The sequence below is a fragment of the Epinephelus lanceolatus genome, chromosome 2 (genome assembly GCF_041903045.1).
Source record: "Epinephelus lanceolatus isolate andai-2023 chromosome 2, ASM4190304v1, whole genome shotgun sequence".
Taxonomy (NCBI): Eukaryota; Metazoa; Chordata; class Actinopteri; order Perciformes; family Serranidae; genus Epinephelus; species Epinephelus lanceolatus.
Window position 1 is genome coordinate 29,726,028 of NC_135735.1, and position 24,835 is coordinate 29,750,862.

General features: G+C 39.8%; 1 protein-coding gene across 2 annotated transcripts in view; it reads left to right on the plus strand.

The window, feature by feature from the left end:
- The window catches only part of myom2b (myomesin 2b), a 43,747-nt gene extending 19,864 nt beyond the window's left edge, over positions 1-23,883 (plus strand). For both annotated transcript variants that reach the window (XM_033639555.2, XM_033639606.2), the window contains 20 exons: positions 593-707; positions 1,756-1,918; positions 2,054-2,160; positions 3,111-3,155; positions 3,559-3,695; positions 3,941-4,085; positions 5,208-5,270; positions 5,675-5,742; positions 6,640-6,753; positions 8,965-9,052; positions 10,117-10,155; positions 11,109-11,214; positions 11,992-12,058; positions 12,430-12,526; positions 17,344-17,380; positions 19,054-19,076; positions 20,382-20,437; positions 20,519-20,608; positions 22,858-22,983; positions 23,319-23,883. In XM_033639555.2, coding sequence (XP_033495446.2) covers positions 593-707; positions 1,756-1,918; positions 2,054-2,160; positions 3,111-3,155; positions 3,559-3,695; positions 3,941-4,085; positions 5,208-5,270; positions 5,675-5,742; positions 6,640-6,753; positions 8,965-9,052; positions 10,117-10,155; positions 11,109-11,214; positions 11,992-12,058; positions 12,430-12,526; positions 17,344-17,380; positions 19,054-19,076; positions 20,382-20,437; positions 20,519-20,608; positions 22,858-22,983; positions 23,319-23,522 — 1,890 coding nt within the window. In that variant the 3' untranslated portion in view covers positions 23,523-23,883. The remainder of the gene's footprint in view (positions 1-592; positions 708-1,755; positions 1,919-2,053; positions 2,161-3,110; positions 3,156-3,558; positions 3,696-3,940; positions 4,086-5,207; positions 5,271-5,674; positions 5,743-6,639; positions 6,754-8,964; positions 9,053-10,116; positions 10,156-11,108; positions 11,215-11,991; positions 12,059-12,429; positions 12,527-17,343; positions 17,381-19,053; positions 19,077-20,381; positions 20,438-20,518; positions 20,609-22,857; positions 22,984-23,318) is intronic.
- Positions 23,884-24,835: the final 952 nt, after the last annotated feature.

The following is a 24,835-nucleotide window of genomic DNA, read 5'->3' on the forward strand; positions in this document are numbered from 1 at the left end:
TCAAGTTACAGCTATTGTATATCGTGCTCCTTATGCTACAGTATACGTTGCTTATGCTCAGCACTATGCTCTGTGCTCCTGTTCACTATAATATTATAAACCTTCATAAATTACATTTGAGCCTTCTATACCAGCATATAGTGTTTTGATCGCTTTACTGCACAACAGTGATACATTAAACTGTGTGACACTGACATCTAGTGGGTGAAATGAACAGTTACTGACTGAGCTGAGCTACAAAAGTAGATGTGTTTGGTTTTAGAATAAAAATATTAATAGCAATTAGGAGGCTTGTCTCATATGTGACACTGACAAATCAGTCAACAAAATTAACATTATATATATTTTATTGCTGTTAAAAGCAAATAATATTTAGTGACCTCATGAAACATGAGTTGCAGAAGTTGGTTAACTTATTACTGCTCCTGTCACTATCTCACCTGCCAAATAAATTGTCAGAAATCTGTAACAGCAACTGTTTCTGATGTTGAGGAAATACATGCATACATACAAAGTTAATGTCACATGTAACTGGCAAATTTGCCCAAATATATGAATAATACACAAGGCTGTTTTCTTGTCTGTTTACTAGGTAACAGGTCTGGAGGCAGGAGCCAGCTACGTGTTCAGGGTGCGTGGGGTCAACGCTGCAGGAGTTGGCATGGCTTCAGGGCAGTCTGACCCTGTGACTGCCAGGACTTTGGAAGGTAACATTTATTTACAAACAGTCAGACATTAACACATTTGTGTCGTCTTTAGTGTTTTTAATTTCTGAAAAAGGCATATCTTTGAAAAGACACAACATATAGTAGTAAACACACAACTTTGCTACATGGGAATAATGTGCTCTTTTTTTAAAGTGCTGGAGGCAAAATGAAAGTGTGGGGTGGTGCAGATAAATATATAAGAACCCACTAAAATCAACAGGGTTCCTTCACATTTTCCATTTCAAAATTACCACTTGTATTTCCAGACTTCTCTGTAGATTTTCAGATCATATTTGACATCTAGATACAGATAGCTAAAATAAGTTGAAAAACACTGTTTGTGCAGCCTTGTTTTTCCACTGTGACCATGGAAACAATGATGTACACAGCTATAGAATAGATAGTCATTTAACTTTTCTGAGAACCACATCACTGCATAACTCAAAATGTTAAGGCAATCTTAATATTTGGTTATTGTAGATGCAGTGCAATTCAAAGATACAGACACATTTTCTTTCATACTAATTTAGTTGTGGTTTTCTGGATTTGCTTCAGATATGAGGCACTTGGGTCGGAGCTGTTTTGCAGGCTGTGATATACAGGTGTAGAGCAGGTCTGTGCAGAAGTCTGCGCCATACCTCTTGCCTTGCTTTTGACAGCATCAGGTGCACTATGGCCTGCACTGTCTCACACAGCGGTAAACATTTTGGCTGCACTGGTTGCCTGCTCCAAACATCATGGAGGGGGAAAAAAACACTCAAGAAATACTCATTTTTATTTATTTATTTAAAAAAAAACAAAAAAAAAACAAAACAGGACAGGGGCAATAGTCTGGAAACAAAAATATTTTTCCACTGTCATTTCTTTTTTCCATACTAATCCAGAGCTGCATATTACTTAAATCAAATTCCATACTTTTCCGTACTGTGTAGGAACCCTGAATATACTAAATCTATGGAAAATTCCATCTGTGCCTTTTTGGCAGACTGAAATGGGTGCAGTTTAAAAAGAAAAAGCTCACCTGTGTGTTTGTCTCTGTGTATTCAAGGCTCCCAGGAAGTATCCTGCGTTGTGGATGAGAAAACAGGTGACATTGTTCTGTCATTCGAGTCCTGCCAACTCCACGAGGGCTCTCAGTTCATCTGGAAGAAAGATTACAAAGAAATTACAGATTTCTCCAAAGGAATTGAGATTAAGACTGAAGGCAGCCAGTGAGACTACTGACACACCCACACATACACACACACACAGTCACACAAATATTTGTGTTCACAAGTTAACACTTGGATACTGTAAAAAAATGTATCATCTGCCTGTCTCTGTCTCCATCCTGCCCTGCTCCGTAGTTCTAAATTGATCTTTAAGAGCGCAGAAAAAGAGGACTTTGGGACGTACTCTGTTTCTGTCACCCACACAGAGGGAGTGTCATCCAGCTACACTATCACTGCTGAAGGTAGGATTCACCAATCACTGTATCAGTGTGGCTTTAACCATCCAGCCAGATGCTGGCCTTTTAAAATGTAAAGAAGTCCAATAAACTAAAAATTTCTCTGCAAATAAAACTATTGAATATGTTTCAATTATTTACAGCCTAGACTGACAGATTATTCATTCCTATTGATATGCTGTAATTTGAGTTGTTGCTTTTATCTGTAGCATCTCATCAGCATTACATTAAATGGCTTTAAATATTTGCTTCCTTCATCTGTATATGATTATCTGTCATGCCTTGATCACTGAACAGATGTACTGCAACATCAAAAGTACCCTATGTATGGAAGAGCCGAGGCGATGTGTAGGATGAAATAAAGATGAAAGTAATGAGACAGTGCTTAATAATGTTCGAACTGGCATGTAGGCAACAAACAGTTTCATTACACATCTGATGAATACTAGCAGAGCATGCTGCTCACAAAATGTCTCCGAGCTTAAGGCAGTCAGTGTGAGTGTTTTAAAACCACGTCTTCGTGGCAAAGGGCTTTCTGTCAGAAAATTTTGCAATATTTTCCCTGCTATTGCACCACTACGCTACTGGGCTATAATATTATTATTCAGTGAGCCTCACACTGATTGCTTTCCATTTGTCCTACAGTTTTTTCAGCCTAACCTACAATAATTTCCAAATTCCTAGTATACAAGGTATCAGAGGTACTTGAGAAGGCTCCGATCACCAGCCATAAAGATAGCCATGATGTATTATCTTTCCATTGGCTATATTTGCTTTGGGCTATAAGTGTTTGCAGATTTATCAGCCTCTGTTTATCAGACACAATTGTAGTATTGACTTCTCCAACTCCAAACTTAGTACCTGAAGCACCTGTCAGAGTTTATGATAAAGTGACATCTATGAACAAACTGTAAGATGGTTGCATGAAATGAATAAGCCATCTCCCTCTGTTTCAGAGTTGGCAAAGATGCTGGCACTGAGCTATGATATCAGACATCCAAGTAGGTACCTCTGGCTGACTCTCTCGATCTCTCATAATCTCTCTCTTTGTCCCTTTTAATCTCTCTTCTTACATTTTTTCTCTGCTGCGCCTAATCTCTTTTACCCACTTTCTCTATTTATCAGTTTCTCCCTTTCACGCCTTCATTTTGCTTTGTTCTGAATCGCTTTGAACCTTTCAGATTTCTTTCTTCTTTTAGGAGCATATTTCGTTTTTTATTTGATCCAAAAAGTCTTACCTGCCTTTGCATCACCTGTCTAACCACTATTCACCTCACCTGTTCTTTAGCCTCCTCTCCTCTCCTGTTACTAATAACGTAACGACCGTTTGGTTAAGTCATTAGCACATATGTGAAATAATGTATTTGAACCCATAGCCTTCCTTTATCCTCTTCTCTCCTCTAGTCATCCCGCTCAAATCAGAGTTGGCCTATAAGATTTTGGAGAGAGGCAGGATGAGGTTCTGGCTGCAGGCTGAAGAGATTTCTTCCAATGTCACCTACAAATTCTTTGCCAACAACAAGGAACTGTCTGGAGCTGATGTAAGATACGCTGTAGTTTAAGGCATGGACACATAGTATTGAGAAATGGAAAAAAAATACTTCTTCCACTGGCCTCAAGCTGAAAGGATTGTCTGTCTTCCCTCGATGCACACTGAACATGATTCATTCAGCTGCATGTTGCAACATTAAAGCTACAGTAAAAAAAAAACATTCATATTCACAAGGACTATATTCAAGTATAATATGGCCTCTTTTTCACAACAACCAACTCTATTTTTCTGCAGCCGAACAAGATGGGTCATGACGTCTCTACAGGTATCATTGAGTTCATCATGGACCATTTCACTGCAGAAAATGAGGGGACATATACCTGCCAGATCACAGACGGAGGAGGCAAAGGACAGAGTTCATTGGTTCTGATTGGAGACGGTAAGAGACGCCAGTTCTAATTTTTCACTACCAGCATCCCCACTGTCTTTCTAAACTGGTCAAACCATGTTCAACCCTGCCAGAACTGACTACCATTTACCACTTTAACAATGGTGATCAGTGGCAGTGCTGCCCCTAGAAATTCTTATATGGGTGGCCACATGCAGCCACTGAAAATCTTTGGGTGGCACACCAAAACCAAAAGCCATGATTGAATTTCAGGAATTTAATCATGATGCTGTTAAGTACATAGGCTCGTTGAAAACTATTTTTGATGCTGGTACAGTTAACATTATGAGCTCCACAACAATCTTGTTTTAATGTGTTTTGTATATAAACATGTTAGGTGATTCATTGTTCTTCAAATAGGCTGTCATGTTTAGGGGAGACTCGTGGGTAACCACAGAACTCAGATGTCTTGAGGTGAGAGTTCAGGGGACCCTTTGGAAGGTGGCATGCCAGTTGTTACTTTGACAAAATTTAGCCTAACTTTGGAGCATTATTTAGCCACTAAAGCTATGCCAACATAGAGTAGCTGGTACCAATAGGTGCCGTAGGAGTCTAGTTTTATAAGATACCACTTCCGTCATGCTAGATTAAAAAATGACTGCGCCACAGCCTCTTAAAGACAGTAATGTCTGCCTCGAAGGGTTTTTGCTGGAGGCGGGAAGTATTGCATGAGGGTGTCCCAAAAAAAAAAAATCCATTGTAGCTGCTGTAGTATGTAGAAGTTGCCGTTTTCAAATCCTTATTTTCCTCCTTACATAACAGTGAATATGCTGCTAAGCCTCAGCCAGAACGAACACAGCCATATGAGACATATGTCGTATAAAGTATATATGTGCTTGACCTAACTGCATCTCCAGTAAAAAAAAAAAGAGACTAGATTATATAAATTTATTCAGTTCATTAATGTAAAGGTGGTTTTGACGCTGCTACTGTATGTATCAAGGACGCTCAACGATTCAAGTAAAGCAGCCTGATTTCATAAATTGTGATTCCACTCTCATACAGAGGACCATTAGCTAGCTAATCCACTGACAGAATCTATAGCAACTACTGGCAGCAACACTTTGATCTTTTAATTATCCTCTGTTTATGTGAATTTGTATGTGCACACAGCTTTCAAGGCCGCGCTGGCTGAGGCTGACTTCCAGAGGAGAGAGTACATCAGAGTCAAGGAGGGTAAGAAATACAAAACGTCATCCACTCAGAGGCTTGTATGAGCTTCTACTCTACTTAGCCTGAGACCAGCTTGCCACCATGTTGCCTGGGAGACAATTAATCTAATAATGAGCATAAAAGAAAGAAACAGACCTGCATTACTTAAAGAGGGAGATGAAACCGTCAAACTTAAAATGAACCCATTTGAAATGGCTCGCTACATGAAAACACGAGTCCCAAATTGACAAATCTATAGAGCAGCTACCATAGGGGGAGTGTAGATTCCATAGTGGTATTTTGCATAAAGAATTTTAAGATCATACGTACACATAATGCAGGTAACAGAGCTCATACAATCAATTACAAGTCATTTGCTTTTAACTCACGTCTTCTGAGCCTTTCTCTCCTGCCTTCATCCAACTCAGGTCCCCACTTCAGTGAGTTTCTCTCACTTCAGGTCGGAGATGACTGCTCTGTCACTTTGGTCTGCAAGGTAAACACAGCCAAACTCAATAATTATTGAATATTTACACTCTAAACAAATGGGAGTCTGACTCATTAGCCATTCTACGGAGGCTGAGTGCAGGATGTGAAAAAGCTGTGTAATGATAAGGTCCAGATTGAAAATGACCAGAATTACACTGTCTGATTTGTTTTGGCTTTGTTAGCATGAAGCACATAATTAAGACAATTTGGAAATGAAAGTATTGTTCATATCCCTCGAGACAGTCTGAAGCCGACATCTGTTTAATCTGTTTGTCGGTCCAGCCCAAACAAGTGCATTTTAAATAATGTAGAGACAGGACAGACATATGCAGTAAATTAAGTGGAGTGAATGTTGTGACTATACACAGAAGACAAACTTTTTTTAATCAAGCATCAGCCATTTTGCAGAAATGTGTGTCAGTGATTAATTAGGGTAATGTATATTCTTTGAACATGACTACAGGTCAAAGTTCTGAGGGGGTACAGTGGGTTTTTTATCCATGACATGGAGTGAAGGAACTGACTTGTTTGATTTTCATCTTGTAATATATATAGTCTGAGGTACGCAGCTTTAATGGCACTGCTAACAGGTTTCTATAAGGCAGAACCAAAGTTTAAATACACACAGAACATCTCTAATGGCCCTCTTACACTTCAAGTGTTAAATAGCCTGGGCTGCCATAAAAAGATGAGGTGTACCACATCAGCTCAGGACTGATAAGTGACTCTTAGAGGCAGATTAATGGGGGAAGTGCAAAAATGCAGTTTTTGGGCTGGGTCCATCTGAGCATTAATTGGTGCCATTGGGATTTGATGATATAGAAGCTATAAAAGAAGCAAAAACCTCCTCCTTTTTAATGCTAATTATGTTTTAATAAAATGTGATTATGTTTCTTTATTGCAGGTTGCTAACTTGAAGAAGGAGTCAGTGTTCCACTGGTTTAAAGAAGACACTGAGATCATCCCTGATGTGAAGCCTGACCTGGCATCAGGAGTCTGTAAACTGCCAATTAAACTGGTAACTTCACTTTCTTACTGTTAATGAATGCTATGAAACAGTTTACAATACTATAGTTATACAGTACAGGCCAAAAGTTTGGACACACCTTCTCATTCAATGCGTTTTCTTTATTTTCATGACTATTTACATTGTAGATTCTCACTGAAGGCATCAAAACTATGAATGAACACATGTGGAGTTATGTACTTAACAAAAAAAGGTGAAATAACTGAAAACATGTTTTATATTCTAGTTTCTTCAAAATAGCCACCCTTTGCTCTGATTACTGCTTTGCACACTCTTGGCATTCTCTCCATGAGCTTCAAGAGGTAGTCACCTGAAATGGTTTCCACTTCACAGGTGTGCCTTATCAGGGTTAATTAGTGGAATTTCTTGCTTTATCAATGGGGTTGAGACCATCAGTTGTGTTGTGCAGAAGTCAGGTTAATACACAGCCGACAGCCCTATTGGACAACTGTTAAAATTCATATTATGGCAAGAACCAATCAGCTAACTAAAGAAAAACGAGTGGCCATCATTACTTTAAGAAATGAAGGTCAGTCAGTCCGGAAAATTGCAAAAACTTTAAATGTGTCCCCAAGTGGAGTCGCAAAAACCATCAAGCGCTACAACGAAACTGGCACACATGAGGACCGACCCAGGAAAGGAAGACCAAGAGTCACCTCTGTTTCTGAGGATAAGTTCATCCGAGTCACCAGCCTCAGAAATCGCAAGTTAACAGCAGCTCAGATCAGAGACCAGATGAATGCCACACAGAGTTCTAGCAGCAGACCCATCTCTAGAACAACTGTTAAGAGGAGACTGCGCGAATCAGGCCTTCATGGTCAAATAGCTGCTAGGAAACTACTGCTAAGGAGAGGCAACAAGCAGAAGAGATTTGTTTGGGCCAAGAAACACAAGGAATGGACATTAGACCAGTGGAAATCTGTGCTTTGGTCTGATGAGTCCAAATTTGAGATCTTTGGTTCCAACCGCCGTGTCTTTGTGAGACGCAGAAAAGGTGAACGGATGGATTCCACATGCCTGGTTCCCACTGTGAAGCATGGAGGAGGAGGTGTGATGGTGTGGGGGTGTTTTGCTGGTGACACTGTTGGGGATTTATTCAAAATTGAAGGCACACTGAACCAGCATGGCTACCACAGCATCCTGCAGCGACATGCCATCCCATCCGGTTTGCGTTTAGTTGGACAATCATTTATTTTTCAACAGGACAATGACCCCAAACACACCTCCAGGCTGTGTAAGGGCTATTTGACCAAGAAGGAGAGTGATGGAGTGCTGCGGCAGATGACCTGGCCTCCACAGTCACCGGACCTGAACCCAATCGAGATGGTTTGGGGTGAGCTGGACCGCAGAGTGAAGGCAAAGGGGCCAACAAGTGCTAAACACCTCTGGGAACTCCTTCAAGACTGTTGGAAAACCATTTCAGGTGACTACCTCTTGAAGCTCATGGAGAGAATGCCAAGAGTGTGCAAAGCAGTAATCAGAGCAAAGGGTGGCTATTTTGAAGAAACTAGAATATAAAACATGTTTTCAGTTATTTCACCTTTTTTTGTTAAGTACATAACTCCACATGTGTTCATTCATAGTTTTGATGCCTTCAGTGAGAATCTACAATGTAAATAGTCATGAAAATAAAGAAAACGCATTGAATGAGAAGGTGTGTCCAAACTTTTGGCCTGTACTGTACATGCACATACCAGGATGTAGCATGTATAAGTTACACTAAGTCAAGGAATGGATGCTATTTTTTGTTTTGCTGATTGGGTACAAACAAGCTTTGGTGGTACGGTATTAGTTTTCCAGGTTATTTATAAATCCCAAATGTATGATTTTCCATACCGTCAAAAATACACACGCCACTCTTTCTATTAAACTGATACAGAGATGCAGTTTTCCGGCGATGTAGTACACAGCATGCACCACCTGAGGTCAGTGTCTATTGGTGGAACAGGCAGCTGAGGTGAGAAATATGGTGGCTGAAAGTAGTGGGGATAACGTTGCAGGACTAGTAAGAAGCCACCCAGCAAAAGCAGAGAGAAACAGTGTGGAAAAACAGCATATATTTACATTTAACTTGCAAAAACAAGGGCACTTTGTTCAAAAATAAAAGACCTCACAATGTGTTCAGATTCAGAATTCAACAAATTTGTGTTCCCCATATCCCCTACATGACTTTATGTGTACCCTTTTTTGTTTCTTCTCCAGTTTTCACTGAAGACAGCAGGAATTTATAAGGCCACCATCAGTGATGACAGAGGAAAAGACAGGAGCCAAATTGACATCTCCGGAAAAGGTAAACATATCTGTCTTAATTTATCTCGCTGATTAATTACGGGAGTAATTCACTGACGTGCCGCCTGGCTGGTTTTCTAACTGAGCATGAACGGAAAAAGAGCTTGATGCTCATTAAAAAGTGGGAGACAGGAAAAACAAATATGATCCAAATGTAAAGACTCTATCTGTATACGGTAAACTAATGAATTTTTAAAAACCCCAACTTTGTTTTTCCAGCAAGGGTATAAAAATAGTTCTTGCCATGTGACAGCTCGCTCACCTGCTGGCTGTATTTATTCCTGAGAAAAATCCATTTTAATGTTCCTGTAAAAGTTGTTTGAAGTAAGCTGGTGCTCTGTAGAGCTGCAAGTAATAATTATTTTCATTATCAAATAAGCTGGACTAATCAAGACTAACTGATTAATCATTTAGGCCCTTAAATGTAAAAGAAAAAAAAAAGCTCATCACAATCTTGACATCTTCAGATTGCTTCTTTTGTCTGTCCAGCAGTCCAAAACCCTAGGATTCTTTATTCACTGTCATGAATGACAAAGAAAAGCCGCATATTCTCACATTTAAGATGCTGGAATGAGCAAACGTTTGACATTTCTGCTTGAAAAATTAATGAAACAAATAAGTGATTATCAAAATAGTTGGCGATTTATTTTCTTTTGATTGACTAATCAATTAATTGACTAAATGTTGCAGCTCTAGTACTCTGTAATACATTAAGCTTGTACTTCGTAATGCATTTTGATGGCAAAATTGAATATCACTGTCCTTTTAAGATCCCATTATATCCCTTCTCGATTAGAGGTTAGCAAGTATCTTATCAGACATTAGCTGACAAGTACAGCTCTTCACATCTTTTACCTCCATTTTACCTAAGTTGGGTCACCGCAGCAAAGAACACAAGTATTCAGTAAATATATTAATAATAATGGCAGCAGAGATACAGAGACAACACCCTGAAGATGAACCTCTCCGTACTGAGCATTGAACGCAGCCACCAGAGGGCAGCATCGTGACTTTTCCTCCTCTTGGCTCTTTCCCTGACCCCGTGTTTTTCTGCCTCTCTTCTAGTCTTTGACGAAGCCATAAACAAGATCAGCCAACTGGCTGGTGGGTATCTGCCTTTTATACACACACACACACACACACACACACACACACACACACAGACATCAATTATCTCACTAACACATATCCATATTAAAAGCAGTACTAAACATCGGCGTCATCATCCTCTACCCACTGAAGGGATCAAGTGCAAATTATCTGAACACGACACAATCACACCACATTGATAAAAGATTTAGGAGATCCATCACCAGGCTGATACATTTCTGTTTTTAAAATCCCACTGCTACACACACACACACACACACACACAAACACACACACACACACGCACACTTATCAGCGTGTGGCAGAAGTTGTCATGCTGGAAGCATTTGGCCATCATGCCATCATGTGGTGAAATCACTTTAAAATTCCACTGCGCTGTCACAGTGACAGTGTGGAGGAGCATCTTACTCCTATTTTAAGAGACAGTCACTTGACAGCTCTGCAGCAACTGTTACAGCAGTGGTTGCAGAGGAGAAGAGGGTTCATTACTGTGATAATGGGAAACCATGGTGATGTGACCAGGTGGATGACACACTTGTACACTTGTAATGTGCAGTGAGCAAAGTCCCACACAGACAGAATGTAGTATAAAACTCCCTTTGAGGTATAATAGCTTTTTAGGGAAAAAAAGTTATTAAAGCTTCTGATGTTTGAAGCGTTTTATTGAATGCAGCATACAAACAGGCTGCACTCTAAAATCTGCACTCTGTTTCATTAGTGCAATTCTGCTCTCCAAGCTGGATAAAGGTAACATAAAAAGGGAAGTCTTAAAATAGATGCTACAAATGGCTGCAGATGGAGGTTTGATTTTATCTGATTAATTCTGCGCAATAAAGTGCATCGTTCAGAGAGGCCAGGTTATCCAGCAGCAGATGGAAAATATGTATCAGATTCTCATTTCAAATGTGCACCTCCATAACCTCCATCACCTCCATCACCCCCTCTAGGTGCCAGTGCAGCAGAGCTGGTGATTAACTGCACAGCAACAGGCATTCAGCTGCAGTGTCACATGAAGTATTACACCTCAGAGATGAACATCACCTGGTATCATGGGTAAGAAATTATATTTATAACACTAATAACACTGCCACCACAGCACCACCAACAAGTACTACTGTGAGGAAGAAGAAGAAGAGGAAGAAGAAGAAGAAGAAAATAATGACAATAACTCCAGTATTTGTAGTCGCAGCAGTGGTTTTAGGAGGAATAAGAGTATTCTTTAAAGTTTGCCTATAAACATGCTGACCACAAACACATTATTCCGCTTTTCTCTCAAGTTAAACTGCCGGGAGTGGCAAAAACAATAAGCAACATAATAAAACTTGTGATGGCTGTTGGCAAGTGTTTTCATTATCCTGCTTATTGCAGTAAAATGGCCCTGTTTTGTGACAAAAATCCCACCCCTATCATTTTCTATAAAGAAGCAGGGTTTTCCTGCACTTAAAAGCACTCTGTCGTACCCTGGAGATTTTAAAATGTGGAGGAAGAACAGAAAGGAGGAAAGACCGACAGAAAAAATGACAAAAAGAAAAAAAATGAAGTGAAGCGAAAGAAAAGAGAGAAGGGTGACAGGGGGTAGTGGAGGCTTTTCTGTTATTCAATTATTCAAAGAACAAAAATTATGGAGATTAGATTTTTAACCTCTCCCTGTTCATTCTGTGAGTGTGTGAGTGAGCCACAGATAGCAGGAGAGAAAGGAATTGGTATCCCTATGCGTAACATTAGGCAGGCATGTAAACATGATTTTCCATTACCTCCGCAACAGGCTTCACCTGCTCACAAACACTACACACATAAACACTAACCTCTCCTCTGCTCTCTTCTCCTCAGTGAGACTAAACTCTCCCACAGTGACAAGATTGTGATTGGAGGAACCCCTGCTATGGCAACCATGGAGGTATTATTGTCTCCTGTACAGTACTAAACAGTATAGGTGGATCGTACATGGGTAATTTTACGACAGTAAAGCCCTGCGGGGAGTAGCAATGTTGCTTAAAAGTCCTCAGAGTGTCTTTGTAGAGGTGATACCAGGGCAACTTTAAGACGAATGAGATAATCCCACCTTGAATAAAAACATCATAAATTTAAAAATTCATTAAACTTAATTAATTAAGCAGCGTATCTTCCTTTTGCTTTTTGTCACAAAGCTTTATAACTGTAATTACCAGCTAGATGAATGAGTCTTTTTCAAACCATGAATTAAAGTAGAAATAAATAGCCCGACACTGATTAGTTGATGGGTTTTTTAATTGATTGATTGATTTACAGGTGATTGAGCCGGTGGACAAGGACAAAGGATCTTACTCCATCGTGATCACCGACCCTGAAACCTCACACAAACGCACAATGGACCTCAGCGGTGAAGGTCAGTGCCTCCTCCTCTCTCAGTGTCACTCACTCTTTTCATTGACAGTACAGTAAAAGCGGGGCTGGAAACAACACAGTCGCTTGTTTTTATGGAGCTCTTGGCTTCAGTCTGTAGTTTAAGACTTTGAAGTGGTACTCCAGCCAAAATCTTTCTTTTGAGTATCAAACACTCATCCCTGTAGGCTTGAGGACTGGCTGTAAAAAGTTTGCCGTTTGCTCTTGTACAAAAAAGCAGCTGTATTGAATTCATGACGGTTACAATGGATTCCAATAGGGACGGGTCTTCATGCAGGAGAAGTATCAAAATATCAAAAGAAACTCTTCAAACTGCTCCTTACACATATTCAGCTTATTTCCCGTCCTCCCAATATACTCACTATGTTCCAGTAATATTTTTGACAGTTATTGGCTTGGATGTCACATTACTCCCCAAGTTCTGAAACTATGCCAGATGTAGTGTATCTAAATCTTTTTTTATTAAAATATGTTAGTTAAGCTATCATTTATTAAACACCCCCTCCAGTGAAAATTAAAGTTTTTAAACTCGTTAACATTTCCATATGGTGTTTTTTTCTGACATATTTTATAAGACATATCACAAGCAAAATAAGCAGTCAATGCAATGGCTGAGCATTTCAGCTTTGAGACAGCAGTAAACCAATAACAGTCTCAAAAACACAGATTCAGACAGCCACGGTTTCACTAATCATATATCTAGGGAACCAATCCCGTCAACTTTTAAAACAAGGGGTGTCAGAGGAGAAGCTGTCGTATTTTGCATGCAAAGTTTCAATTTAACTTATCACAGCTGGCATCAGGAACAAGGTTTTCCTAACACTTGAAGTTCATTTTATGATTTTGCACAATTTCTACCTTTTCAGTGTAATGGTGACAAGATCTACTGACTTGAATGAAAATATACATTTTGCAAAAGTGAGCCTGCAACGTTGACACATTTGTTTCATAGTTATTCATATTCTATCAATTTTGGACAGATATGGAAATATACAATCATCTATTTTCCGTAACCGCTTGTCCTGTTAGGAGTCGCAGGGGGCCTGGAGCCTATCCCAGCTGACATCAGGCAGTTCGTCAGACTATCACAAGGCTAACACATAGAGACAACCATTCACACTCACATTCATGCCTACGGCCAATTTAGAGTCACCAATTAACCTGCATGTCTTTGGACTGTGGGAGGAAGCCAAGTACCTGGAGAAAACCCACGCTGACAGGGGGAGAACATGCAAACTCCGCACAGGACTCCCCCATTCCGGGGTTCTAAACCCCCACCCAGGGGTTATGAATGAATATATTATGTTAAGGAATACAAGTCGCTCTATTAAAGTTGATATTAAAGGGATAGTTTGGGATTTTTGAAGTGGGGCTGTATGAGGTACTATGGTCAGTGTGAAACTTTCAGTAGATGGCTTATTTACAAAAGAAAAGTTTATTTAACGTCTAATCTTGTAACAGCACTTTCTGACCCAAAAAGCGGACCTGTGGAGTAATACAGCTCGTGGCAATGGTGGCACAGTAATACAGAAGTTTCACGGTTGAGAAAATGTAGTGCCAAAGGAAAGGGCTGTCTGATGGTGAGGTAAAGCGGTGGAAATATCCTCAATATACAGGGTGTCTACAAGTCCTTACAAAGTCTTACAATGTCTTGAAATTAATGTTACAACAATAAGGCCTTAAAGGTCATTTGAATTTGTTGAGGTCTTAACTACTGCAGACATTTTATCTGATTTAATTTATCCATTTCTTAATTTCTTTTTGTGAAAATGAGTGAAGCCCTTCTATGTTAAAGTACACATTTCTTATGTTACAAATCTTTAAAAAACTATAATGCTGTCATTTTACATCATACCTGCACTTACCTGTTGGAAAAATTTAGATTGATTTAACTCTACATATACACACTCTACATTCTACTACTACATATTTCAAGACCACATATATACTACTTGCCTGCAATGCTTATCTGCGATGCTTAAAGGGATAGTGCACCCAAAAATGAAAATTCAGCCATTATCTACTCACCCATATGCCAATGGAGGCCCTGGTGAAGTTTTAGAGTCCTCACATCCCTTGTGGAGATCAGCGGGAGCGGCTAGCACACCTAATGGTAGACGGCGCCCCAGACTTACGTCCAAGAACACAAAATTGAATCCACAAAGTATCTCCATACTGCTCATCCGTAGTGATCCAAGTGTCCTGAAGCTGCGACATAAAAAGTTGTTTCGAAAAACGTCATATGAACTCTGTTTTTAGCCTCACTGTAGCCTGTAGCTCTAACTGCTTCTCTGTGCTCTGCGCTCACATGTGCGCGCTCAGGGTGATCGGTGATGCACGGTCTCTGAAGAGCAGCAGTCTCGTCAGTACTGATGTCCAGATTCTCAAGTGCAGGCATCGCCAATTCCCAGTCTGAGCAGCAAAGACTTTCCTCATCCGTTGGCATTGCTTTGCATTTGAAACAACTACACCACCAGGTTTCCAGTGCTCGTCTCCGGTGTTACACCGAAATCTGTGACCGTCGGAATCTGTGACCGCAGAGGGCGATGTTGCACATTGTCTGCGTGTGTGTGGCCATCAACAATGGCAATGGAAAGTAGATAGCCTTAAGGTAGATGTTGTAAATTACTTTTATTATAACAACGTTTTGTGTGATAATGTATGCACTGTTTAATAAATGAGTAAACATCGACACAGGTGCTCTGTTATTGCCTCAATATTTGGACAGATGTATTTTCATTTCAAAGTTCAACTGTAAAGAGCTAGATGCACAGCCATCAGAATATGTGACCTCACTCAATCTGCATAATAATGAGTTTAAACCTCAAAATAACTGTTTTCAATCCTTCTGTCATCCTCTCACATTAATATGGACACATATATTTGTATTTGGGATCATCACAGAGATAGAAACACAGAGGTCACATATTCTGATGGCTCTACAGCGGTCACAGATTCTGACGGTCACAGATTTCGGTGCAACACCGGTATTCTGCGGCTGGCTGAGGCTCATGAGCTGCGGCGGCTGCTTCGTCCGTATACTCGGACTCAAACAAATACGGCTCAACAAAGAAATGCTGTTCCTCCTCAATTTCAGAGTCTTCAGACATGTTGGGTTGTCCTTTGCTAAAACACTGTAATGCAAATTATCTTTTAGCTACTGTGGTTACCGTTGTCTCCCTGTGCGGTGCACGTGTCACGTGATGTAAACACGGGTGAGCAAAGCTCCTACTTTCGCTGGTCGCGCGCAAGTGCGCACACGCGAGCACGGAGCACAGAGAAGCAGTCTGAGCTACAGGCTACAGTGAGGCTAGAAACAGAGTTCATATGACGTTTTTCGAAACAACTATTTATGTCGCGGCTGCAGCACACTTGGATCACTATGGATGAGCAGTATGCAGATATTTTGTGGTTTCAATTTTGTGTTCTTGGACGTTAGTCTGGGTCGCCATCTGCCATTAGGTGTGCTAGCCGCTCCACCCGCCAAGCTCCACAAGGGATGTGAGGACTCTAAAACTTCACCAGGGCCTCCATCGGCATATGGGTGAGTAGATAATGGCTGAATTTTCATTTTTGGGTGCACTATCCCTTTAAATAAGTAAAACATGATTTGTCTGAAAATCTGTCCTAAATTTGGTTAAAAGTCTTGAACGGGTCTTTAAAAGCATTAAATGTAACTGTCTGATACCTGTAGACACCCTGATATAGTGTCCACTGAAATTGATATGGAATTTCTTTAGCTAGGCCTTTTTTTTTTTAATTTTATTTTTTTTAAAGATAACTTAAATACATTTCGGTGTCAACCCTTGTTCACAGCAGTGTATTGCCGAGCCTCCGTGGCATAACTCGAAACTGGGGGTGCACCGTCTGCCATCTACTGAATCCCAAACTGTCCCTTTAAAGATGTTACTGTTTATAATAAATCTTATGATGCTGTTTGGTAAATTTAATATTCACAAATTAAATTTGCCAAGTCATCGCCCTGTTGAAAAGGTTTTTTTTTTTTGATAGATTTGTTTATTTAAAATGCAGTCTCTGGAACATGTGAGTAATAAGAAAAGTTCATCTGCCATACATCATTATAACTAATTTGTTGAACTGTCTGCCACATAATTTAAAATGGTGTCTTTTTTAATTTTCTTAATGGTTATTTTTAGTCTGTCATTTGTCTTCTTTGACAAAATGTGAAGGGATGTACGACTTTGTACTATTTACTGTCTTAATAAAAAGGTTAATCTAACACTAGCAGCCCATTATTAGCTGTTTGATAGTCCAGCCGAAGGCTCGTGTTATCCATTACTGTTTACAAGCAGAGGTTTGTGTGCTTGATTAGTAGAGTCGAAGGTGAGCAGCTACACTGGAGCTGCGGGCGAGTGGCTGAGGGGCAGGACTAATTTGCATATTCATTGTTCTGCACATACTAAATGAGTCAAAGGTGTAGAGTTACATATGAGCAATTTAAAGACATGATGGGATATTTATTAATGGAAAAAAACTTTTAATTATGTAATTTTGATGAACAGAGGTGAGTTTTAGGGGTTTAATCAGTGCCAGGAGTAGAGCTGCAGTTACATGACGGAGCGAGCAGCAGCCACGTTTTAAGCTGCGATTCAGTGTTTTACAGTTCAAGTTTTTTTATTGTCATATGCACAACAAATACAGAGAAGCAGTCAACGGCAATGAAAATCCTTTTTTATATTAAAAGGTACATTTTTAAGAGCAGTATCACTTTGAAATAAAGTGAGGAGACAATTAGTGTGGTGAACAGTAACAGCAAAATTCTGTTTTTGTCTTTTACAGTATATGAAAAGGCCTACGCGGAGTTCCAGAAACTCAAGTAAGACAACACTCTCAACTCTTTCTTTACTTGTGCCTCTCTGTGTGTGTTTTAGTCAGACAAACTCTGCTAATGATGAATCACTGTTTCCCTCACATTTGAACTTAGACTGCTTCATCACCGCAGGTTTGACACCTGGTAGCTAAATGTGATGTATAATGATCGCCTGGGATACTTTGTGTTACTGAAAACCATATTATTCATTCGTGTTTACAGAAAAAGTAAAGCACAACAGTTTATCATAAATACATTTGGCATTTTGACTGAGTGGTTTTGATGATATTTGAATATTAAAAACATCTCCAAGAAATGAAACTAATTTATATTTTAATCTCAACATTTCAAACTGTCTGCTTACAAGATCCTGTTAGAGTAAAGCCTGCAGACATGTTCAGCCAGACAACTTGAGATGAGCTTTTACTACACACACAGCTTCACTGACCGCGAAATGCATGTAGATCCCACACACCCTTTTCCAATAAGATAATCAATTTAAACGATCAGTAGACAGCCCACTCTTTGATGCATCTACTGTGCTGCTGTTTTACTCTTCTTTTTGCAAACACCGGAACTGCTGCGTCTATTGGGCATTGCCAATGATTCTTGTGTGGCTGAAACTGAACTGTAACTACTGAAATGTTCTGTTGCCACTCACCTATTAGATGGTTTTTCTATACTTTTTGTGTAAGATGGCACACATGTTTGTAGTTGATGTATTTGTTAACACTGCACACTTTTAAGGAAATAGAGCTATATTTCAATTTATAATGTTTTAATGAATATTTCAAAATTTTACAAAGCACAGTGATTCCAAAACCCCAGTACGGCTGTCTGGAAAAAGTCCAGAATATCACAATTTTAGGTGAAAATGAAAGTTAAAAAATAGAAGCAGTCAGGTAGCAGAGATCCTTTTGGGTCCTTTGGCTAATTGGGCCAAAGCGAAACCCCCGCACACTAAATTTTGCAAATCCATTTAGAAAAATCAATTGAAACTCCAAACACAAAACACTGCATGCCGAGTGGAAACTGTCCAAATCCCTTTTCTAATTAACATTCAAAGAGAGACATTTAAGCACAAGATTTTACAAACACACTGAAACAAGTGACACCCTGTTGCCCTTTTGATTGAGCATCAATATGCTGAAAGGAGAGCAGAGTTCCCCCAGCCATCTGGTCCTGTGGCTGACCTCTGGTCCTCCCATGCTGTTCCGACAGCCCTCACCCAGTGATTACAAAGCAATACCATTTTTCCCATAGAAAAGATTCTGTTAAGTCCCTAGGTAAACTACAGTATTATGTGCTTTGGTTGTAAACCCAGAATACCTTGTGGTAAACCATCTGACCGCTGCCACTGACCCAAAAATGGGAAATATGTGTGTACGTGTGTGTGTGTGTGTGTGTGTGTGTGTGTGTGTGTGTGTGTGTGGTCGATGGGCAGAGCCAGGTAGTGGAAACAGACCATAACCAAACTTGGCTGTACCACATTTACAAAACAGGGTTACATCTTACACTCTTAGAGTTATTTGTTGGCTTTATATTGAAGACAAATTAATATTGAGATACATATTTTAGGTCACAGTGTTGTTCTCAATACCGTGTATGATAACAATACTGCAGGTTTGCTGTATGAGTAGAGCAGAGACAGATCTAACTTTATTTTCTGTGTGTTTCAGGGCTGAGGCCTATGCTGACAAGAGTGAGTCCATCCTCTCATTCTGTTTATTTCTTTAACGCATTTACATTTTTTAATATTTACTTTCTACAGTCACCTGTTTAAAAATTTGCATTGTACAGACATTGGGCCCTATGCTATAGATATCATAGTGCAGCGCAACTGTCATTGCTAGTTTCAGACTCTCTCAGTTGCCATTTTCACAGCAATTGCTCCATTGACTAACAAATACCTGGTCTAAAGTCAGAATGACAAAGTGCTATTTAAAAGGGCACATTATTCACAAAGTAAGATGCACCTACATAACCGCATTCATAACACGCATACACTTGCCTCATTACACACACAGGAATGTGTGGATTGGTTGCAGGTGGGTGAAATAATACATCACTGCTGAAAATATTAATTCCGTTCTCTAAAATGTGAGCAGAGCTGCTGTCCGCATTTACGCACAAGGAGCAGCTTAACTTCATGATTATTTCAGAAACTGAAAGTTTTGTTGTTTCCTCAGGTTTATGACGACAGTTTTTACTTTTGCTGCTTAAACGTCCCACAATATTTGCTGCAGTGACACTGCTGCTGTTACTGCATTACTCTCAGCGGAAAACCGCTTGCTTCTCCAATATGCACAATTCACGATCGAAATGTCAGTGCACCTGGCTTTTACAGGGGATGGGAGATGACACTTTGATTGGTTGAATCATGTTATGCCCAAAACCCACCTATGATTCATTAAGGGACTTAATACAACCCCTTTGTCCCTTGAGCCTTACTTGGTGCCAAGATTTTGTACCGTTTAACTTGAAAAAGTGGAGTTGGACACACCCTTAATGCAGCTCTGCCATGCACTTGAGACCAGTGGTTCCCAACTGGCAGGTCACGGTCCAAAAGTGGGTCACGGGTCCATTATGAATGGACCACAAGTGACTCACAAACATGTCAAGTTTGTAAAAAACACCCTTTATTTATAAGCACAGTGAATTTCTTTTGAAGTGCCATTTCCTGCTGTAGCGTGAGTGACTAACAGAGAGCTACTTGACAGAGACAGCAAACTATCTTTACGACATACATGGCCAAATGCAAGCATGACACTGAATATATTAAACTGTGTGGACCTTGAACTAAAGACTAAGGGGAAATCTGGACCCTGTGGCTGGACCAGTTTGGAACCACAGCTTTAGACCATGCACTTAAATGGGGCCAACTGTCTCAAAAAAGTATAAAGCTACTGATTGTTTAGTGGTCTTACAGAAAATTAGGACCCAAAGTTCATCATAAATATAAGAAGCAAAAGAAATGATTAGTTATGTTAATGATGGTTTGTTTCAGACCGTGGTAAGGTGATTGGAGGACTGCCGGATGTGGTCACCATTATGGAAAAGAAGGTGAGTGTCTAATGTGTGATTTTAGTAACTGTACATGTGTGAATGTTTGTTTATAACAGGTGATATTTATTCTTCCTATAGACCCTGAGTTTAACATGTACAGTGTGTGGGGACCCCAAGCCTCAGGTTTCATGGTTGAAGAACGGAGCTGATGTGGAACCTGACGATCAGGTAAAAGTTTCAGCCACACTAACACACACTTCAAGCAGGACCTTGTTCCTGTCTTTGGTTCCCACCTGCCACATGCTACTGCTGACTCCTGAAGATGTTTACTCCCTAACCAAACCCGGGTCTTCCTTTCTTTCCCATGATTAATTACCTTATTAATCAGACACAATTGCAATAGTGTGTTTCTATTAACTCATCTCATGATAGTATGAGGTTTCCACACTCAGTACGTGTCTACTGGATTCTGTTGTGTTACTCCCCGTGGCTTTGACTGTGTTTTAATATTTTGCACACTCTTTGGATTCATGTGGGTAGCGTCCCTAATGTGCACTACAATGTTAAAATGCAATGTACAACCATGACTACAGTAATAGTTTTAGGATCACAGTAAGTGTTCTTGACAGGCATTTTACCTTTAAAATGACATGAAACTAGTGTAAGTAATGAAAAAGTAATACATGAATAAGAGATGCAGGAAATACCGGAGAAAATGTTGAGGTGGTAATGAACAAAGTACTTTCAAAGTAGTGTATGTTTCAATTAAATTTTAATTAGTATACAAAATTGAAACTGATGAATAAGATCCCCAGTGATGCACTTTAGCTCCTCGTTGGAAACTGACTGATTGCACTGCTGGAAGTCTCTATACAGTCTCTATATCCACTGCTGAGGTGATCAGGATTAAGGGGAACTAAAGGCCTCTACCTGGTTTTGGGGGGAGACTTCAGCACCAGTTACAATCCCACACTGGAGGGATCTGCATACTTTAGGTGAGGTCAGCATTATCAGCACACTCCTGGAACGGTAATGGAACAAATCTACCTCTCACAACTCATTGACCTACTTGCCAACCAGTATACGTCTACAGCCTATCCCCAGTCAGCAGAGGCTCTTTCAACAGCATCAGCATCCTGCGGCTCTTAACGGCTTTGAAGATTTAAGTTTGAGAAACCGCGGTCCAGGTGGAATATGTGTTGAAGTTTGCCCTCTTCTTTATTCATTCCCTCACCTGCTAATAATCTGTCTAAAACAAGAGCTGACGTCCTTGGTGATGTGTTTTCCAAACCTCAGGAGTGCGCCTCCCCTACCTCGTTACCGCAGAGGATACCGAGGATATTAACAGAAAAACAAACAGAAATATATACAGACCCAGAGAATACTGCACTGAAACTCAGAGCAGGAATAGGTGTTACTGTAACAGGTTTAAATAGAGGTCTGCTGGAGCAGGACGTGAACACCAGAAATTTATCATTTTTAACATTTTGTCACAAAACACCTAACATGATGCTTTATACAGCAGCTACCTTTTGTCAGTCAAATAAAAGAGAATCTAGCAACCCACAGATTTGCCTACACTGGTAATAAATGAAAGCAATTATCCAAGACCATATTACATGTTAATTAGAAAAAGGCCATCAATTGCATTTTTTTCCCTTTCATTTATTTTTTTGGAGGTCTATTTGATTTTAAGGCCAGCAGAGCTTTTAATTTCTCAAAATTAAAGGCGAGTGTTTCTCTTAATAGGAATGTAATTAGCCTGCTACAAGTGCCACTCCATGAAAATGTACTAATGCCCAGACCTTGCAAACGAGTGGGCAGGTACTGTATGTAAGAGGGAAATTAAAATAGCGTATTCACGCCAGCACCGCACACACAGTACAACACAAATACTCTATCTCGTCTCTGGTGTCTGAAGAACATCTACACAAGTGTGCTTCTACTCTGAAGGCTTTCAGCATGAATTGTTTTGTTCTTGCAGTCTCAAGAAGCGCATATGGAATATGTTTTTGTTGACATTTGATCCAGTCATATTACGGTTGAGCCAACAGGGCACATCAGATTAGAATAGAAAATAGACTAGACTTAGGGTTACAATGGTACAAGACTTTCATGGTACGATAACTGTCTCAGAAGATATCATAGTTTCATGTAATCAGTACTGTAGATAAGCAGATGTACATGGTATGATGGCCGTCAAGTTTCACACCAAGCTATACAGTTTCACGGTCCACGGCTACAACCCTAACTGGAATAGATCATTAGTCCTTGTGTCCACAAAGCCCATCTATCAGTGCTCAGGTTTGGCTAAAGGAAGGTGGTAATCAGAGCTCATGCTGCTTCTCTGAGTAAAAGTAAAACATAAATCAATTTATAAAATAAGACTCAAAGTGACAGACATTTTAAATGTGAAATCATGCTAAACTCCCTGTGCTGGCTGTTTCGCTTCTTTAACCTTTGATTTCCTTTTTCAGTACGTGGTCTCCCTGGACCAGGGCAAGTTTGCCAGTCTGACGATCAAAGGTGTTACCATGGAGGATTCTGGCAGATATAGCATGATTGTCCAGAACAAATACGGAGGGGAGTCTGTGGATATAGTGGTGAGTGTCACTGTAAATGACTGGATTTAGTCAGAGCCATGGAATTTTTCTGACCATCTGTGGCACAAATCTTGTCTTTTCATTGGGGCTAAACAGCGAGATATTTTTGTGATCACACTTGTGTTGAACTCAGAGTGCTGATATGTGAACTTGTGATTTTTGTTTGACCCTGATTTGACAGTTTTAACATGAAAATATAACGCAAAAGCCTGATCTACAATATTCTTTACTCATGACTCAAAATGATATTTTAAAATGCTGTACAATGTTTGAAACTCTACATACATACTGTAGAGTATGTAATACCAACATCATGTCTTATTCTGCTGCTCCAGGTCAGTGTGTACCGTCACGGAGAGAAAATCCCAGAGGCAAAGCCAACTCTGACCCCTAAAACAATCATCCCTCCCAAGCTCCCCATTGAGATGCCTCAGCCCAAGGCCCAGCCAGCTCCTAGCCCTGCCCCCTCTGCTAGCCCCGCCCCTCCTAAGGCAGCCGGAAAAGGAGTGAAGAGTCCCACTCCTACCAGGAGGAAGTAGAAAGCATGACAATCAAAAATGAAGAAACATATTCACACACTGGTGCACATGTAAACCACACAAGCTTTCATTGGCATTCTCTGTTTGGACTAATATTAAAAGCCTTAAATGAAATGGAGCTAACACACTTGGCGTTAAATTAGAGAGTCAAGAAAACACAGAGCTAAAGTAATATTACTGTTAAAGCAAAAAAAAAGAAAAAAAGAGTACTACTGTGATATCAATGTATGAATACAAAACAACTGAAATGGATAAAGAATAAAAGTAGTTCATATCTGAACATGACTTAATTAGAAATGACTGATTTAATTGAAATGAACTGAAAAGAAACTTGAATAAAGCTGAAATTTCATTAAAACTACTGCTGGAAAAAGACTGAAATGTGTTTTAGATTGATCCTGGAATGTAAGAGAAGCAGAGCAATTAAACACGTTTTACCAACAGCCCCGTGTACAGATGAAAACAACAAATCTAATGTATCTAAAATAAGACAATTTTATATATGTAGTATAATCAAACAGACATGTAATAGAATATAATATATGTCATCACCATGGAGACATGGTGCCCCTCAAAGCAACAATCACTGTCTCAAAACATGTTACAACACAAAATATGATATAAAAAACATGATACTTTAGGAACAATCGCTTTGATATGCTCATTAGTATCCTGCTGTAAAGACATTTTTCACTGATGGTGTGCCCCACATTGTGCCTAATGAATTGAAATTGGCAGACTTTCTTAATTTCCCTGACACACTGTGACCACCACCTTTTGAAGATGAGGCCAAGCCAAGATGTGGCCCTGTGGAGAGAGGTGGGCCCCCTCTGCCTACAGAGAGGGGCGGCTCCGCATGTGGTCAATGGTTTGGCTCGGCATCATGGTTGTGAGATGTGTTTTATACATGAAAGATTTCGTTTACATGTTTCAGAAAATCATTCTCATGTTATGCTCTCTGCAGGATGTAGTTACACGAAACAACAGTATTAGTATCACTAACATCAAACAAAATGAATGTTCACGCCATCTAGTTTTTACCCTCCTTACAACTACTGTTGGTAACATTCATAAAAATAACTTTTGTCATATTTGCTGAAACTGTCAGTATTCCAGACACCTGCAGGAGATCTGTGAAAAAAATCTTCTGCCTCCTGTTTTTGCGTCTAATGGCATTACTGCACCAGAACAAAACCAATTGGAGCTGAGGAGTCTTTAACGCAGCTGTCAATCATGTCAATCACTGCTCATGAACTGACAACATCAAGCTGTCAAAACTAGGGAGTGGTAATTAAATAAGAATCAAGATTCTG